Genomic DNA, 21,650 nt, shown 5'->3' with positions numbered 1-21,650 from the left:
ACTACAGCACACCACAATAAAACACTAAAATATTGACTACAGCACACCACAATAAAAACACTAAAATATTGACTACAGCGCACCACAATAAAACACTAAAATATTGACTACAGCACACCACAATAAAACACTAAAATATTGACTACAGCACACCACAATAAAACACTAAAATATTGACTACAGCACACCACAATAAAACACTAAAATATTGACTACAGCACACCACAATAAAACACTAAAATATTGACTACAGCACACCACAATAAAACACTAAAATATTGACTACAGCACACCACAATAAAACACTAAAATATTGACTACAGCACACCACAATAAAACACTAAAATATTGACTACAGCACACCACAATAAAACACTAAAATATTGACTACAGCACACCACAATAAAACACTAAAATATTGACTACAGCACACCACAATAAAACACTAAAATATTGACTACAGCACACCACAATAAAACACTAAAATATTGACTACAGCACACCACAATAAAACACTAAAATATTGACTACAGCACACCACAATAAAACACTAAAATATTGACTACAGCACACCACAATAAAACACTAAAATATTGACTACAGCACACCACAATAAAACACTAAAATATTGACTACAGCACACCACAATAAAACACTAAAATATTGACTACAGCACACCACAATAAAACACTAAAATATTGACTACAGCACACCACAATAAAACACTAAAATATTGACTACAGCACACCACAATAAAACACTAAAATATTGACTACAGCACACCACAATAAAACACTAAAATATTGACTACAGCACACCACAATAAAACACTAAAATATTGACTACAGCACACCACAATAAAACACTAAAATATTGACTACAGCACACCACAATAAAACACTAAAATATTGACTACAGCACACCACAATAAAACACTAAAATATTGACTACAGCACACCACAATAAAACACTAAAATATTGACTACAGCACACCACAATAAAACACTAAAATATTGACTACAGCACACCACAATAAAACACTAAAATATTGACTACAGCACACCACAATGAAAACACTAAAATATTGACTACAGCACACCACAATAAAACACTAAAATATTGACTACAGCTACAGCACACCACAATAAAACACTAAAATATTGACTACAGCACACCACAATAAAAACACTAAAATATTGACTACAGCACACCACAATGAAACACTAAAATATTGACTACAGCACACCACAATAAAACACTAAAATATTGACTACAGCACACCACAATAAAACACTAAAATATTGACTACAGCACACCACAATAAAACACTAAAATATTGACTACAGCACACCACAATAAAACACTAAAATATTGACTACAGCACACCACAATAAAACACTAAAATATTGACTACAGCACACCACAATAAAACACTAAAATATTGACTACAGCACACCACAATAAAACACTAAAATATTGACTACAGCACACCACAATAAAACACTAAAATATTGACTACAGCACACCACAATAAAAACACTAAAATATTGACTACAGCACACCACAATAAAACACTAAAATATTGACTACAGCACACCACAATAAAACACTAAAATATTGACTACAGCTAAAATATTGACTACAGCACCACAATAAAACACTAAAATATTGACTACAGCACACCACAATAAAACACTAAAATATTGACTACAGCACACCACAATAAAAACACTAAAATATTGACTACAGCACACCACAATAAAACACTAAAATATTGACTACAGCACACCACAATAAAACACTAAAATATTGACTACAGCACACCACAATAAAACACTAAAATATTGACTACAGCACACCACAATAAAACACTAAAATATTGACTACAGCACACCACAATAAAACACTAAAATATTGACTACAGCACACCACAATAAAACACTAAAATATTGACTACAGCACACCACAATAAAACACTAAAATATTGACTACAGCACACCACACACTAAAATATTAAAACACTAAAATATTGACTACAGCACACCACAATAAAACACTAAAATATTGACTACAGCACACCACAATAAAACACTAAAATATTTGACTACATTGCAGCACCACAATAAAACACTAAAATATTGACTACAGCACACCACAATAAAACACTAAAATATTGACTACAGCACACCACAATAAAACACTAAAATATTGACTACAGCACACCACAATAAAACACTAAAATATTGACTACAGCACACCACAATAAAACACTAAAATATTGACTACAGCACACCACAATAAAACACTAAAATATTGACTACAGCACACCACAATAAAACACTAAAATATTGACTACAGCACACCACAATAAAACACTAAAATATTGACTACGGCACACCACAATAAAACACTAAAATATTGACTACAGCACACCACAATAAAACACTAAAATATTGACTACAGCACACCACAATAAAACACTAAAATATTGACTACAGCACACCACAATAAAACACTAAAATATTGACTACAGCACACCACAATAAAACACTAAAATATTGACTACAGCACACCACAATAAAACACTAAAATATTGACTACAGCACACCACAATAAAACACTAAAATATTGACTACAGCACACCACAATAAAACACTAAAATATTGACTACAGCACACCACAATAAAACACTAAAATATTGACTACAGCACACCACAATAAAACACTAAAATATTGACTACAGCACACCACAATAAAACACTAAAATATTGACTACAGCACACCACAATAAAAACACTAAAATATTGACTACAGCACACCACAATAAAAACACTAAAATATTGACTACAGCACACCACAATAAAACACTAAAATATTGACTACAGCACACCACAATAAAACACTAAAATATTGACTACAGCACACCACAATAAAACACTAAAATATTGACTACAGCACACCACAATAAAACACTAAAATATTGACTACAGCACACCACAATAAAACACTAAAATATTGACTACAGCACACCACAATAAAACACTAAAATATTGACTACAGCACACCACAACCACAAAAAACACTAAAATATTGACTACAGCACACCACAATAAAACACTAAAATATTGACTACAGCACACCACAATAAAACACTAAAATATTGACTACAGCACACCACAATAAAACACTAAAATATTGACTACAGCACACCACAATAAAACACTAAAATATTGACTACAGCACACCACAATAAAACACTAAAATATTGACTACAGCACACCACAATAAAACACTAAAATATTGACTACAGCACACCACAATAAAACACTAAAATATTGACTACAGCACACCACAATAAAACACTAAAATATTGACTACAGCACACCACAATAAAACACTAAAATATTGACTACAGCACACCACAATAAAACACTAAAATATTGACTACAGCACACCCACATTGATAAAACACTAAAATATTGACTACAGCACACCACAATAAAACACTAAAATATTGACTACAGCACACCACAATAAAACATTAAAATATTGACTACAGCACACCACAATAAAACACTAAAATATTGACTACAGCACACCACAATAAAACACTAAAATATTGACTACAGCACACCACAATAAAACACTAAAATATTGACTACAGCACACCACAATAAAACACTAAAATATTGACTACAGCACACCACAATAAAACACTAAAATATTGACTACAGCACACCACAATAAAACATTAAAATATTGACTACAGCACACCACAATAAAACACTAAAATATTGACTACAGCACACCACAATAAAACACTAAAATATTGACTACAGCACACCACAATAAAACACTAAAATATTGACTACAGCACACCACAATAAAACACTAAAATATTGACTACAGCACCACAATAAAACACTAAAATATTGACTACAGCACACCACAATAAAACAAAATATTGACTACAGCACACCACAATAAAACACTAAAATATTGACTACAGCACACCACAATAAAACACTAAAATATTGACTACAGCACACCACAATAAAACACTAAAATATTGACTACAGCACACCACAATAAAACACTAAAATATTGACTACAGCACACCACAATAAAACACTAAAATATTGACTACAGCAAACCACAATAAAACACTAAAATATTGACTACAGCACACCACAATAAAACACTAAAATATTGACTACAGCACACCACAATAAAACATTAAAATATTGACTACAGCACACCACAATAAAACACATATTCGTATTTTGGCAGTTCCTATTATTCAAAATTGTACTAAAATGTTTTGGATATTTGTGTTAGGGAACGAAATATATATAATTCCTAAATTGTTAATGTTTATGTTATAAAATTGTTTAAAATTGAACGATACTTACACTTAGGTAAGTTAATTAATTAACAGATCTGTCAAGTTTTTGAGAAAACACATTCAGTTGTTTGGTTTGGTTTGAATTCTGCGCAAAGCTACTTGAGGGCTATTTGCGCTAACCATCCCTAATTTAACTGTAAGACTAGAGGTAAGGCAGCTAGTCATCAACACCCACTGTCAACTATTGGGCTACTCTTTTTACCAACGAATAGTGGGGTTGACCGTCAAATTATAACACCCCCACGACTGAAAGGGCGATAATTTATGATGTGACGGGGAGTCGAACCCCCACCCTCAGATTACGCATCTAATTGTTATTAACTTCAAAACAAAATAAAAGCACTCAATGCCAATGCAGACAGGATCACAGCCAACACTGATGTTTACAGCTTCCTTTGTCTCTTGGTATTGAAATCTGCAGAATTAAAACATGGTGGTTAATACAGATATGGTTTTTACTAAAACATTTCCTAACAGAAATGAAACAAGGAAACATGCTTGAATTCGACAAGCAAACTCGGTTTTAGTCCAGTCGACAGTATCATCCTGTGACTCTTCCTTTCTCAAATCTTTCATTAGCTACAACATACAGACATCATCCATTTAGCCATCAGGGTATATTACAGTCAATGATCTTTTCAACATGTATGCGCGACGTTACAGTAATATGTACTCAGACACCATAAATATGGTCTTATATACAGGTCAAAAAATAAAAACATACAACAAGTCGACTTCAGTTCTGGACACATGTTTTATGCCAAAATGATAATTAAAGGAGATCAACAAAAATTTCAGAAGAAAAAATTCTAGATCACTGAAGCAACTTACCATGTGTGTTCGTATCACATTTTCTCTTCTTCATCGCAGACATAAAAATTCAGCTCTCAGTGTTATAAGCACAAAAACTTACATTTGAACCATTAGGGACCATTAAATATTTACTTGTTTTTTAAAACCTAACAAAATATATTATTAAAATAAGTAAAAGAAATCTCTAAACTTTAATTTTTGAATCAAAATGTGTTGTAAAATATCACTACTCGCGAGCAAAACCAATAAAAAATATCACTAATCAGAATCAAGCATTTTACATTTACTTTCTAATAAAAAGATTAATGACAGAAGATATCTTTAACATAATAATCAATGCACCAGTACACACTTATATTTATTCAAATTAAAGCTAAAGAAAAGGAAAACGAGGAAATAAAGAAATACATAAATACTACGTTTATCTTAAGAGTAGACAGACAAACACAAATTAAACACAATAAAAGAGAAACAATAAATTTTAACATCAATGAGATACAACAAATAAATTTTAACATTTTGCACATTATTATATTAATTTTATAGAGATAAATTACCATTTTTGTTAATAATATGTATGTTATGCAAAAACTAAAATACTCTAACAAAAAACCATTCGCGGGTTTGTATCTCCGTCGCACCAAACATGCTCGCCTTTTCAGCCGTGGGGGCATTATAATGTGACAGTCAATCTCACTATTCGTTGGTAAAATAGTAGCCCAAGAGTTGGCGGTGGGTGGTGATGACTAGCTGCCTTCTCTCGAGTCTTGCACTGCTAAACTAGGGACGGCTAGCGCAGATAGCTCTCGTGTAGCTTTGCGCGAAATTAAAAACAAACAGATAAAAACCAAAAATCCTTTATACAGTAAAAAGGAGAATTGTTTGTTTGTTTTGAATTTCGCGCAAAGCTACTGGATGGCTATCTGCGCTAGCCGTCCCTAATTTATCAGTGTGAGACTAGAGGGAAGGCAGCTAGTCATCACCACCCACCGCCAACTCTTGGGCTACTCTTTTAACAACGAATAGTGAGATTAACTGTCACATTATAAGGCCCCACGGCTGAAAGGGCGAGCATGTTTGGTGCGACGGGGATGAGAACCCGCGACCCTCAGATTACGAGTCGCACGCCTTCACACGCTTGGCGATGCCAGGCCTGTAAAAAGAGAAACATACAGGACTACAACACAACAATAAAAAGAAAATTCTAACTACTTATATTACACACACACTTATGAGCATGAGTTTGTAGTGGCATGTTACACACAATATATATATATATATATACTAGTTTTAAGCATAAAAATAAATACACCTTGAAAAGACACATACTATTGGAAAGAAATGTAGACTCCCTACTTTTTGTATGTTTCTGTGAATGAAAGGGTCAGAGCTCCCCCACTCCCCCACTCTCACAAAACATACATATATTTAACATCAATAAAATGGTTAGGCCCTATCTTCCAGACGCAGTCTTATGTGTTGAAGACAGCAAGCTCTCATCAATAAAGACACAGCACTAAATATACTAAATAAATTATAATAATTTAATATTATTTAAAATACGCACTCATTCCACAGAGTGGTCAAGGCTTTACTTTTCATTATAGCCCTCCAGTGGCACAGCGGTATGTTTGCGGACTTATAGTGCTATAAAAACCGGGTTTCTATACCCGTGATGGACAGAGCACAGGTAGCCTTTTGTTCAGCTTTGTGCTATTAACAAATAACAACAACAACTTTTCACTTTAGCTCCAGCAGCAAAGCTTCCAGGGCCGTCATCGTCTTTTCATAGGTAGCTGTTGACATCCTGGAATTGGATCTGGCTTTTTCCAGGTTCCATTTGGCCACAGATATTTCGGTTCATAAGCACTTAACCTTTTCCTTGTATCACAATTGGGAAGCAGCTCTTAGTCTCTGGTTTTCGATAATTTTCTTCACAGTTGTAAAGAACCAAGGCTTACTTACTGCTCAGTTGTTATCTTCCGTCAGTGGTACTTGAGTGCTAGAATTTCCTTTAATATGGATCATTTTACGATCACATTACATGGTTCTTTAGGGAGATCCAACCTAAGACCCTTCTTGGATGTTTTCTTGGAGACTCTCCTCTGCAATTATTTGCTGGCTGTGATGGCGTATATCCCTTCGGATCACCCAGCCCGCGACATTGAGGTTGAGCTACTTCATTGATGGTAGAAACTCTTGGATAAGTTATCTGACTTATATGCACTGCAATCGTCATATTATTAGACTCCAAAGTCTCCTCAAAGTGAGGCCACCACCTACAATGAACAGTGTTAATGGGTCCTCTTACTCCTCAGTTTTGATCTCCTAGGATGTTATCAACAGTGGCGCGAACTTCCACGTGTGAGTTATATACGTGTTTATCTCCTTCAGTTAAGATAGCATTGAGTCTGACTGTCTGTTGCTGGAAATCTCTTTAAACATCCTAGTAGCACCAAGATCTTCCTCAGACATCACAAGAAATTTGGCTCTTTGAAATATCAATGCGTACTTATTAACCAATTCGGTGAGCTCTCCAAAGTTGTAAATGTGAGCAAATAATGTGTCTTTACCTATTGTCTTAGTAATGATAAACATAAGTCTGGTACTCTTATTTTCTCACTGTAACTTCAGACCCCTTACCGTAAAAGAAATATTGAACTTTGTTTTTGCAGTAATTATGCAGCCTCAATGGTTGATCCAGAATCCAATACTTCTAGTTGAAACAGGAAATGAGACAGTAGTACTAAGTCATATTCTGTCGAGTTGAAGTTTAAAATGAGAGACTGACCATGGCTGTAGTTTAACCTCAAATGCTTAAAGTCGAGAATCAAATGCAATATTAACTGAATTATAACTGGGCAAAGGTTCAGTTAGATCAAAAGTAGATATAAAACGTGGTAAAGACCATAAACTCAACACCAGGTATGGGTTAAGCGAGACATACACAAGTTTAATGTGTGCTCTTGTCCAACCTTTCCCATAGATCCAACTAGATCTTATGTAATCAATGTCCAGTTCTAGTAGGAAATAATGGGAAATTAAAACTATGGTATATTCCTATATAGTCGAGTTGACCTCACCTTTGACCATTATATTTTGCCAACGCCTTCATTGTCTTTCTATAAAATATTTCTTCCAGTTACAAAATGTGTAATAGTTATGACATAAATTACAAAGCTTCATTGTATGTGTGGCATCTTATTCTATTACACTTACTGCCTGCATTTCATTTTTCAAAACTGTGTTTTACTGCACATATTGTATTACGTTGTTTTAAAAACACTGTCTCTGTATAACGCTTTTAAACATACAGAGGAAACAATACACATCTATTTGTTTAGATATGCATACGGCCAAATACACATGCTGTCATTCATTACACTTTATCAAGTGTTCTAATAATTTGTACAGCTCATCTCCTGATATTACATGTCCCACTTACATAACATTTGAGTTATCTACATTTTAACACGAGGAACATGATCTACTTGATCTGTGCAGCTGTCTAAAGCTTTTCCCTTACAGGATCCTAACCTATAATACGCTCAAATACCATTGATTTCATGAACTCTTGATTGAAGTTGTTAACCAGAAAGTCATCAGTTAGATAGACAGGCAGTCTCTGGTTCAGGGTTACAAGCTATTCGGGGTGTCTCATCATACAACATTATTATGCAACCCTGTGTATCAAGAGCTACCATCTTGATCACGAGGAACAACTTTTGAGTCATGAAAGATACATTTCAATATGGTTCACGTTCTTTGCCCACGGATACCCACTGTTTTACCTGCTGGGAAAACAATTCTGATTGATAGAGATTGTTCACCAGTAATACGTTAAGCTTCTTTCTACTAGTCATTAGTGGTCTGAATCAGAGCTAGAGCTGACTATTAGAAGTCTAATAGACACTTTCCCACATGATCTTGAATTCACCATAAGCCATTCTACTCTGATAATCCTCAGTAATCTGTGTTTCCTTCCTGCTGAGATCAACCCACAGGAGCACTGTCTACTTAGATGGTTTGGATGTACCAAATGCAAGTATCTCTCCCTGAGTCTGCACTTACTGGTTCACCAATGTCATGGATTTTGAAGCATTAACAAAAGTCCTATTTTTAGAAGAGGACTTCTTCTAGCTTAAAAATCTCTTCTATTCAGCTGTCTTTTTCTATCAAACTTTCCTTCTTTGTCGTGAGTAGTTCTTCACCCAAAATAAGCCACTGTAAATGAAAATGTGTTTCCTTAAACTTGATTTAGAGATTAAGTAAGGATTAGTATACACATTATGAATATATAATCTCCATAGTATATCCTGTGATCATGGTACCAAAATTTATCTTTCTTATCTAGTTATCGTATCCCCATTTAAAATATATTTTATCACTAGTACAGTATAAATACCTTTAACAGCAGGAATGATCAGAAAATGTATGAAATAACTAGGGTCCAGTTCTCCATCGTGGATTGGGCCCAGATAGTTTATTGTGTGGCTTCAGGCTGAAAATGATTTGTTTTGATCTGAATTTTGCGCAAAACTACACAAAGGTTATTTGAGCTAGTCGCTAATTCTTGGGATATTCTTTTACCAATGAATAGTGAGATTGATCGTAACATTATATCGTCCAAATGCTGAAAGGTCAAGCATGTTCCCTGACAGAAATTCAAACCCGCGATCTTCAGATTGCGAGTCGAGCATCTTAACCACCAATTAGTGTCAGGCCCTTCGCGATGAAAAACCAACAACAACAGATATTGTATAGACAAAAGAATTACGTTAAAGAGTGAATGGAAATAGAAATTCTTTACCCGAATAGTGGGATTGACCGTCACATTATCACGGCTGGGAGGGCGAGCATGTTTTGGCGCGACGGACGCTCTTAACGCGCTAGGCCATGCCAGGCCCTTGTATAGACAAAAGAATTACGTTAAAGAGTGAATGGAAATAGAAATTCCCCGTCACACTAAACATGCTCGCCCTTTCAGCCGTGGGGGCGTTATAACGTGATGGTCAATCCCACTATTCGTTGGTAAAAGAGTAGCCCAAGAGTTAGCGGTGGGTGGTGATGATTAGCTGCCTTCCCTATAGTCTTACACTGCTAAATTAGGGACGGCTAGCGCAGATAGCCCTCGAGTAGCTTCGCACGAAATTAAAAACAAAACAAAAATAAAATAGAAATATTAAGATCACACATATAAGTAACATATTATTCTTAAATAATTGTGCAAATCAATATATGAATAAACCAAAGAGCGTGTCATAAAGCAATTTACAGATATAAATTGCAAAAAAACAAAAAACAACAGGAAATAATTTTAAATAGAAAATACTGAAATAAAATTGGTCCAACTAATGCCGAAACCTTATTAGAGGCATGACACAATTGCGCATGAGTTAAAATATAGACCGTTCAAACCAGTACAGGAACATGGTGGATGTACTGTCGTAGTGGGATTTAGATGGAAACTGACTACTATACAAAGTTTCGTTGAACCTATTGAATTTATTTCGCTTCCGTGAGGTTTGTTTTACAAAAGGTATTTGAGTATTTATCAATGATTAATTAAGGTAGTTTAGTGAAATTGTATTTGTTGTAGTTGTTTTAACTGCGATACTCTACTACACCAGTCATAGAGTGCGTGTAGTAGTTCTAACTTCCACTGTTTCAGTACGACCGCTAATACTACGACTACGCGGAAAGGGACAACTGTTACTTTTTTGTAGTATGTTTACTTTTCTTTAGTTAGGCCTAAGTATGAACATGGAAGGTCACCTGCTCGCCATTTTTCATATTTTTGTTTGTAATTTTTAATATGCCCACAAGACAAGAGTACAAGTTTTGTTCAATAATAGTATTTCATTTACTATATACATTATATAATGACGAAAATTGAAAGAAAAACGGAAGCATGTTGCTTTGAAGCCGAATGAATTGGGAAATTGTCACGCTCTTGTATATATATAGTTTTTGTAATTTTGTACACATTACTTTATAAAACTAAGCCAAGGTAATATTGTGTACGTATTTTTTTGCGAGAAAGATATACATTGGATTTTTTAAGGAAGTATTTTTACTAAATATTTGTGAAACTATTGAGTCTTTCATTACTAGTTTAAGTGATTTTCAAGTTTCGATCAAAAAACTATTCTTTGTTCCCAAAATCTTAACTATTATTTGTGTAATCTCTAAAACCTCTAAATACATTTCAAATGTTTGTTTTCAGTAAGATTTTATATTTTCTGTTCTTTTCTTTACCCTAACTACATGGGGTCTGTAAATTTGAACATCCTTATAACCACTATATAAAATTAGGAAGTACAGATTATTTTTTTTTTGTTCTATAATGTCTACAGATTGTAACATGAAAATACTAATGTTTAGTGTACATAGCTTAAGTCTCATAATATCATGTACATGTTTTATTATATTGACCAGTTGTGCTGAGATAAAATCTCAGAATTTGCATTGATGTGGGTCATGTGTACTCATGTTACAATATTCAATAATATAAAACTGATCTTTAGTCTTTACAAAGTGGTCCTGTCTTGTCTATGTTTTAGTAGATCAGTATTTTGTAATATACAGTCACATTTCAATTATACATTATATATGTACGTGGATGGATTATTACTGCTAAGAAATGTTATTAAGTGTATTTTTCTTAAAATGTAGAATGTTAAACAAGTAAAACAAACAATTATCTTTTCTAGCTACAACCTTCATGCTCGGTTGCTGCTTGTCATAGGTTGTTAAGCCTATTAAAATTTCACACATGGAAGATATCAAACTTTATATACAGTTAAATAACCCAAAACCAATAAATTACTATATTGATATAATAAAATTACACTGTACTTTATCAAGCTTAGTAACTAAGCTGTATTTAGGTAAAAAAAAATGTATAAAATATCAAGTGGTCTAAAGATGCAACCATCTTCCTTGAAATCTTGGTTTGAAAGAATTGGGTAGCATTCTAACAGATAACTGATAAAGCCACTAGGTGGACATTCTGTCTGTTGGTTGTTTACATGTTATATATTGGAGTAAGTATATATAAGGGACGGTTTACAAAAATGGAAGGAGTTGAACAGAGCCATTGTGTTTGATTTCATACATAAGCCATATCTCAGCAAAATTAAAAAGTGAGGATCTCATTTTGTATTCTAGCTTGTCAGTATTGCTAATTTAAGTTCCTGATTCATACAAAACTATATACTTGGTAGTTTGACATAAAAACCATCTAATTTGAACCAGTGGTGCATTCAGCATACCACATGACTTCCAGAAATTAATATTTAGGTCTGTTCTTTAAATATATACTTTTATATTAAAAAATTAACCAGTGTATAATACTAAGCTTTTAATTATAATCTACAATTTGATACCAGACTTATTGACATAAATTCATAGCATAGTAGTTCAATAAAATTTTGAATTCAAATCAACAAATGCAGTGACATGGCTTTTGACCCATGACCTGTCACAGCAGGGTAAATAAGATCATTGTTTTTTAAATATTCGAAATATAAGATTGAAAATTACCAAAGAACCAGAAGTTCTGTCTGCTTCACAGCTTTGAAACAAAGATTTTTTTTTATTGTTCCACACATTTTTTTCAAACAGCCTAGAGGAGTTTGCCTACAACATTTTAAAGTTGAAATTGTTTGAACAAGCATTACAGCATTGATTATAATTTTTAGTGTTTTTATTATTCAGTGCACAATGAATTTTGTAATACATTTTTCCATAAAAATGGTTTAACAAATGCATCATATGTAATGCATATCTTAAAACTGGATAATATTCTGATCAATTCCAGTAGCATTCAAAAATGAACTTTAGATTTTTAACTAGGCCTACTGTGAAGAGCATAAATATACAGGTGCAGCAAAACAAAAATAGGCTTTGTGAAGATCTTATTTTTATTTCTTTAAACTTAAGGTTTGGACTCTGCACTGACTTTAGGGATTTTACAAAAGAAACTAAATTTACGAAACTTTGAAGTCGATAACAAAGGTATATAAAAACAAAAAATTGTGGTTCTATGTCAAAAAATGTGATGGGAATTTTATTAACAGAATGAATTCTATTTTAGTCCATGTGAAACAGTAGTTAAAAGTTAAGAAAAATTTAAAAACAAGAAGTTAATGTAGGGGTGGCTAAAATCAGTCTTAAATAATAATGTAAACAAAATAGTATATGTGGAATTTCCATCATTCCTACAAAATGGCACAAGGAAAAAATAAACAATATACACACACAAATATTCAATCAAAACTGAGTTTATCTTATTTATCTTTGTTAACATTCAACTACACTATGCTTGTGATTTTAACTGAAATTTGTATAGATATTTAGTTGATTAGAAGTTAATGTTAATATTTTTACAAAATGATTTAACCTTACCAAGATATTTACATTCTACTACACTATGCTTGTGATTTTAACTGAAATTTGTATAGATATTTAGTTGATTAGAAGTTAATGTTAAAAATATTTTTACAAAATGATTTAACCTTACCAAGATAGATCTATGGTCATGGGTCAAAGGCCATATCACATTTGTAGACTTAAATTCTGAAGTTTATTGAACTACTATTATATGAATGTACGTCGATAAGTTTGATATGAAATTGTATAATTCAAAGTTTAATATTATACATCAGTTAACTTTTTAGTTTAAAAGTAAATTTTAAGGAAAACACCTAAATATTTTTGTGTGCCGTAGTTTGTTCATTAAATTTTAAGAGACAAAAAGGAGCTTAACAGCCCTTCAAAGATGACCCTTCTGACTCCCAACTATAACCAACCTTTACTACTCGAGTATTCATTGTCTTTTCTTGAATTCAGTTACATTTTCTGCCTTCACCACCCTTGAAGATAGCTCATTTTAAAAGTCAACCACCCTGTTTGAAAATAAGTTTCTGAACTGCAAAAAACTCCTGTGTTGCCAAAATTTGAATTTATGACCCTTGTCCTATTATTTTCGCTGTGAAACAAAAGTTTAATGTATCTTTATTATAAATACCATTAATGTTAAACACTTCAATGAAATCCCCTCTCCCGTCCAGAGAAAACAAGTTTAGAGATTTTGGTCTTATCTCACAGGGCAATCCTACCATCCAAGGTATCATCCTGGTGGTTCTTCTCTGAACCTTCAACAATTAAATATCCTTGAGGAAAAGAGCCAAAAACTGTACATAGTACTATAATTGAAGTCTTACAAGTGATCTGTACAGTAAAATAATATTCTGTTTCATATTCAATATTTATATATATATGTGCTACTCAAAATCCTATTAGCCCTATTGCTAGCTGTAATATGCTATTTAGATGTCTTAAGTGATTTTTATTTCACAGCTCAGAGATTTTTTTTTCAACCATAATATTTAATCTTTCTCCATTTAAATTATAACAATGATTTGAACTGTGAAAATCTGTACACGTAACCTTACATTTTGTATGATTAAACATTACCTGCCTTCTATTGGTTCGTTGCATCAAAGTGATTTAAATCATCCCATAAGTCTACAATATCTTTGATACAGTTACCTGCTCCAAAAGTCTTAATGCCACCTGCAAACTTCAAAATTTGGTAGTGATTTCAGAGTTAAAACCATTAATATAAATCACAAACAGCAGAGGACACAGTACAGAGCCATGAGGTACACTGCTTATAACTATGATCCAGTCAGATCTAACTCTTATTTATTACTCCTATCTGCTTTCTACTCTCCAGCCAATTTTCTATCCAGTCGAATAACATTTTCCTCACACTTGCATATATAATTTTTATAACAAATTTTTCAGAAAATCAAAATAAACCAAATCTACAGTATTTTCTTCATCAACTCTTGCAGGAACATCATCAAAAAATGTCAGCAGATTTTTTTAAAACAAGGCTTTCCTTTATTGAAACCAGGTGGCTCTTTGACAGTATATCAGACTGCTTTAAGTGACTGCAATACGTTGGTCCAGATCAAATGTTGTTTATGTTGTTCAAATATAAAGTCTGTAGTTACTTATGAATTAGGAGCTCAAATTACTGATGTTTATAAGGTAGAATATAAAATAAGAACTCCCTATCTTTTGTATTTGCTGGGATATTGTTACATTTAATGAATTGAACATAGTGGCTCCATCTACCTCCTTTTCAATTTTGGAAATGCTTTTATACCCATACTTCTGACTACAATGTGAATAAACAGTTAAAAGCTCAATGTCCAGTATGTGCTGGAATCCTTTTCTTTTCGTAGTAGATTCCAAGCAGAAAGGTAAGACACTATTAAGCTAAAAAAATTTTTTTAGACCCAAATATAACTTAGTTACTGAGCCTGATAAAGTATTATGGAATTCTTTGGTATTTATATAGTAATTTATGATTTTTTTTATTTTAAAATGCACATATAAAACATAAAAATAAATTTTTTACATTATTCATAAGTAAAATTTGAAAAGGCTTTGCAAATTGAAGCAAGCAGCAAATGAGTACAAAGTTTGTAACTAGAAGAGTAACTAAAGAAGAAAAACAAACAATTCTCTTCTAGTTACAAACAAATAATAATAATTTATATGTGTATATAAAGTAAAAAAATGCAACTTACATCTGTGTTCTACTTTTTTTTATGGTTGTTATGAGGTCAGTTGAATAAACCAAACCCATTCAGAATTAGAGTAGTGAAAATAACAGGTAAAATATTGTTTGTTTGTTTAAAAAAAAATAATCAAAGTTTGGGTCAAAAATTTGTGTTTTTAGAAATGGATGCTTAGCATAGATTAAAAGTTAGTTTTCTTGTCTCAATAATTAGTGGCACTTGCTTGTCAACTGATAAATTGCCATATTAAAATCAGTAACATTTGATTAATCAATGGGTATGGTTTCTTCAAACCTGGACCTCACAAGCAAAATAATTGGCAGTAGGTACTGCCATTATAACCAGTGGTTTAAGCATCTTGTGTTCTATTCCTATCGAGCGTTCCTACTTTGCTTTTGTTCTGACAAAAATAGTAAGACCTTCCACTGTCTCTGATATTGCATTACTGACTAGAGAGACAAACTTTGAACACTTTATAAACTATTCTCACTGACAGAAACCTGACCTTGCTTCAAGAAATTGGTAAGCATGCTGATGTGTCAGTTTTATTTGTTTTTTACAGTTTACAACACAGATACTTGATTTTATGGTATGATATGCTTCTTTGATTTTAAATTCCCTAATTTATGTTAACATAACAAAGGAGCATAATTTTGTTTTATGTGCACATGCTATATTGTACAATTTACAAGATATACCTTGAGACTTCATGTTCTCAAATGTTTACTCACTTTGGTATGCCAAAATTGATTTTCTGTATTCAAGTTGTTTTTACACACATTTATATATAAATATATATGTATTGGTGTTCTCTCATTTATAGAATGACTATAGTTGATAAGTATAACCTAATAATATATTGCAACTTTCTGTTCTTAGCATGAACACAACAGACTGTTCTAAAATCTATTATTAAAAAGGTTTAATTTAGTACTGCTTGTTTTTCTTCATGTGGTGTCATAAAGTTACTCCATGAGATTCTTTTTAACCCCGCTTGTAAATAAGCTGATATCAGTTGTATTTGGTTTATGTATTGCATTGTATTATGATGTAGATGTGAGGTGGAATATTGCTATGCTAGCAGATGCCCATTGAGAAAGTTTAATACTGTTTTTCCTAAAAATTGTGGTGAATAAATACAAGTTGTGCAGTCAACCAATCCATTAGGTCAGAGTGTATGTATGCAGTACAGTTATCTAATGGATCATTTACAATATTTTGCAATTTCATGTGTTATTTCAATAATGATAATTGCATAGCATTTATTTTTGAGCAAAGGAGACAAACTGCAATGCATTGTTAGCAAAAATGATTTTCAGTATATTGGGTGCTTCCAGCACAGTAATTTTCAGGTTTGCTAAGTAACACTGCACAACAAAGTTTTTGCTTCTTGAACATTGTTGGGTGTTCCTTATATATTTTTGGCTGCTGATCACGAAAATCACATCCAAATTTGCCCATCACATACCATTACATCAAAATTTTCAGTTTCACCAGGACATTGCTACAATGGAAAAATGATATCAGGGCAACTGGAATCTGTCAATGCTTGCTGGCTACTGTTGGACACTGCAACGTGATGCACCGGACATTGAATACAAACGAAAATCAGGAGCAAAACACTTTTAATTATGTTGAACTTAATAGCATATTAGAAACATGAATGCAATTAAATACATTATTGCTGGTAAACAGTTAACTGTCTATTTCTCAGAGTTCCTACGTGATGAAACAAAACCAAAACTATATTTATGCATACCCACCAGGTACCTGTCACAATCAGCAAAAACTTTTCAAAAAAATTGTGAAATGTAATTGAAGGAATTTTTTTCACTGGATGCCACTGTTCCTTGTCAGTTTACTGAGCATCAGAAAGGACTGCTACTGAAGTTATCACTGTTTGACAATTATAGTATCTATAGAAACTGTCAAAGGGGAGATATTTATTTAAATTCAGATCAGTTTGTTCAACGTGCTACAATAAAATCATGAGTGTACGTAATACTGACATGAAAACAATAACAACATATATATCTACTCACTTTCTTCTGTTCTTGCTTCTGTCTTTGAAATCTTTCTTCCAAGCTTTCAACAAAAGAATTCCTGTTTGTTTTTCAGTCGTTTTTGTTAAATTCCCTCATGAAAAGAAACATTTTTGTTCTTAATTGGGTTTTTTTCTCCACATATACAAAGACTGAAAGATTAATGTTGACATTATATGAAATTTTTGAAAGTGCAAAAAATTAAACTTCTTCCATTTATAGACATTTCAAAGGAAACATTATAATATATAACTTTTTCTATGATTTACCATTCAGGAGGTACGGAGCATAAGAAACATTTATCTGTAATGTGTATAGATTTTTTCTGAGGATTAAATTTCTCTTAAATCAAATACATCTTTTTTGTTTAAAAATCTATAGATATACTTAGTGTACCATTTAATTTTATATTATCAATAATTTCTAGAAGCAAAGATCGATGGCCATGGCCTCCAAGGAACTTTCCCCACTTCAGTCATCTCCAACATCTGAAAATGAGCAGATTTGTAATCTTTGTAGTCAGGAATACAAGCAGCCCAGAGTTTTATCATGCCTCCATGTTTTCTGTGAAACGTGTTTACAAAAGCTACTGTTGGACTCCACAGACAAACAGTTCGAAACTGATACACCCGACCAATTTAATGTTTTGAGTTGCCCTGAATGTAGCCAGGAATCTAAGGTATAGTAATTATTTTAACACCATGCTTGTATTTCTCAAAGTTGAAGTAACGTGTTCAAACCATAACCTATCCTTACATAAATGAATGAAAATATGCAATAGATATATTTAAACAAAAGTCTAGAATTATTTTGACATAATGAAACAAATTTGTGAAAGTATTCCTGTCATGGTGCCTAGTATTTTCTCCCATTTTATACATTTGTAGGGCTGTGTTAAATAGAACTTGTATCTAGAACAGTTCTAAGCTCTAGAAAGTGTAACTAGCTTTGTGTTCTTTGAGTCCTTAGTCAAACTTTGTTTCTATGATTTTAATGGTGGATTCACACTTCATGTTTTTTTTTCAGGAATGAAACATTGCTGTTACATGAAACACAACTAATGTCATGCCATTTTGTTTTTATTTCTCTTAATTCAACCAATCAGTGCATGTGTTTGAGACTCAGATGAGACTAAAGGCAGTTAGTTCAGTTTTTATTGATATCATGATTGTTAGCATGTACTCATTATTGTGCAAGTAAATAAATATACACTGTAGCCCCCATCTCCTGCTAAAAACAGTTGTGAAGTTAGGCATGCCTAGTTTTGGGGCTGGTTTGTTGGTCTGAAAATATTCCTCAAGGCCTGATATTTGTAGGCACAGCTGGTGGTGTTTACTGTGAATGAAACTGCCTTACCAAAAGAGGCATTATGTTCAAGCTGTTATGCCTGCATCAACTAAATTTGAATGTATGGGTTTTGAACACATGTAAACCACTTCTTATTTCTGGATCAAAACACATCTTCTCTTTGTACATGTGACAATGATTTTAAATTATTAAATATTAGAACTATAGAATACAAGAACTCCTACCTGCTGATACCAGGTATGCTTAATGAAACATCTAAAACATTTTGCTACATACGACCAATAGGAACTTGTTTGATTTTATGTAAACATTTCAGATGTAAATTTTGCCATTATCCAAATTATTACTGCAATGTTCTCTCTCAGTGAATGTTAATTAGTGACACGTCCAATAGAATCTTGGTAATCTCATCTCTAAAGGTGGCCACCTTTTTAATAACTAGTATGTAATTGTTTATTATAGCATATAATGAATTCCTGTCAGTATATACTTCCTGGTTTCACAGACAAAACATTTTTTAATCTGCTTTTCCTCTGGGTTAAGGGAAGTTATTGAAGTACTCGTGTGTTCCAAATAATAGTGCAGGATGGAAAAATGCAACTTTAAATTTACTGATTGTATAGGTTGAAATCATGGTATGAAATTATATTTTGTGTTATTTATTAAAGATATCTGAATAAAAATAATAATCATGCAGACTAATAAACATGTTGCACAGCAGAAAAAATTCCCCCAAATTAATTACTGTACAGGTAAAATTATTTGGAACATGAAAGTATTTATCACCTTTATAATAATTGTTGCCTATTGAATGAGTCAATATATATGAAGTTAATTTTATAAAATGATTTAGTGTGGATTTTGCATAAAATAGATATATTGTGTAATAACTTATTACTTGTAATTAAAATATGCAAAAACTGATTTTCTATTTTTGTAAATTAAAAAGATGTATTTTATGTGCTATATTTTCCTACTTTTTTAATTAAAAAGATGTATTTTATGTGCAAAATTTTTCTACTTTTTAAATTAAAAAGGTGTATTTTGTGCTATATTTTCCTATTTTTTAAATTAAGATGAATTTTGTGTTATATTTTCCTACTTTTTAAATTAAAAAGATGTATTTTGTGCTATTTTTCTACTTTTTTAATTAAAAAGATGTATTTTATGTGTTATATTTTTCTACTTTTTTAATTAAAAAGATGTATTTTATGTGTTATATTTTCCTACTTTTTAAATTAAAAAGATGTATTTTATGTGCTATATTTTTCTACTTTTTTAATTGAAAAGATGTATTTTATGTGCTATATTTTTCTACTTTTTTAATTGAAAAGATGTATTTTATGTGCTATATTTTCCTAAACAACACATTTACATGCACATTTTAATTCTTGTTTTTCCAAAATTCAAATACACCATACTTTTTCTGTTTTGAAATTGGGTATTACCTTTTCAGGTTGATTATTTGTAGCAGAAGCCTTCCACTTGACAATGTTGCTGGCACAATTGTTCCAAGATTTAGTTATAAAGTTTCTGAAAGTTTTCTTGATATTAAAAAAACCTTACTATGTACATATTAAACATGTACAAGTAATTACTAAATAAGTATTTATTACCATTCATCTGAATAAAATGAATGTCAGGTTATTATCGTATTTAATTATTATTCTCTGTTCTTTTAGAAGATTAACACATTTTCCTCAGTGTGCTGTTGAAAGAACTGTTTTCTTTTAATAGCCTGTATTAGCATTTGAAGTATTATAATCATTTGCTATAGCTGTAATCTTATATCTTGTTTTTCTGCCTTTCAAAGCTAAGTCTTTGGTAACTTTTTACTGTTCGCTCTAATATCTGCAGTTCTCTATTTGGTATATTTCTAGCTCGTTCAGGATGGGCTGTTAAAATAATGCATTAAGTTTCATGTACTGTTTTATCTTAAAAACATTTTTATTCTTCATTATGTAATCCCAGGTTTCCAGAGCTGCAATGTGAGCAGATGTCAATTTTATTATCCATCCAAAACTTGCCCTTTAGTATCATAGAATTGCAATGTGACATATTGTTCTGTTGGTTATTTATATATAGTTCTGAGAGATGCTTAAATGAATTATATCAATAATATTTGCAGTTTGCATGCAGTCCCATTTTGGTGTTTAAATTACTACTTCATAGCTAATAGTTTGGCATCTCCAGTGAGAAGCTTATTGAAGAAACTTGTAATTTGGTGTCTCACTTATTCCAGTTTCTCTCAAAATCCTTGTTAACTGCTTGACTAAAATAACATAGGTCTCTGTACTAGTTAAATGTTGAACTCTGTTTTCAAATGTTTATACTTTAAATGAAAATAATTCATAGTTGAACAGTGTGGTTTAGGTGGTAGTGTTATTGGTAACAGAGTTAAGTCTTCGTATATATGTCATACATGTTCTCAGAAATACATGTGCTTGGTTAAATTTAGTTATTTTCAAGCTTATAATAAATCTT

General features: G+C 32.1%; 1 protein-coding gene across 3 annotated transcripts in view; it reads left to right on the top strand.

Annotated features, from left to right (window-relative positions):
* Positions 1–10,604: 10,604 nt before the first annotated feature.
* Positions 10,605–21,650, top strand: part of LOC143247533 (protein meiotic P26-like) — a 47,064-nt gene continuing 36,018 nt past the window's right edge. The window contains exons 1-2 of one of the 3 annotated variants that reach the window (XM_076495806.1): positions 10,605–10,757; positions 18,289–18,537. In XM_076495806.1, coding sequence (XP_076351921.1) covers positions 18,298–18,537 — 240 coding nt within the window. In that variant the 5' untranslated portion in view covers positions 10,605–10,757; positions 18,289–18,297. Of the gene's footprint in view, positions 10,758–18,285; positions 18,538–21,650 lie in introns of all 3 variants that reach the window. The other 2 variants (XM_076495804.1, XM_076495805.1) reach the window with 2 other exon arrangements.

The sequence above is a fragment of the Tachypleus tridentatus genome, chromosome 3 (genome assembly GCF_004210375.1).
Source record: "Tachypleus tridentatus isolate NWPU-2018 chromosome 3, ASM421037v1, whole genome shotgun sequence".
Classification (NCBI taxonomy): Eukaryota; Metazoa; Arthropoda; class Merostomata; order Xiphosura; family Limulidae; genus Tachypleus; species Tachypleus tridentatus.
This window is presented reverse-complemented; position numbering and strand designations above follow the sequence as displayed.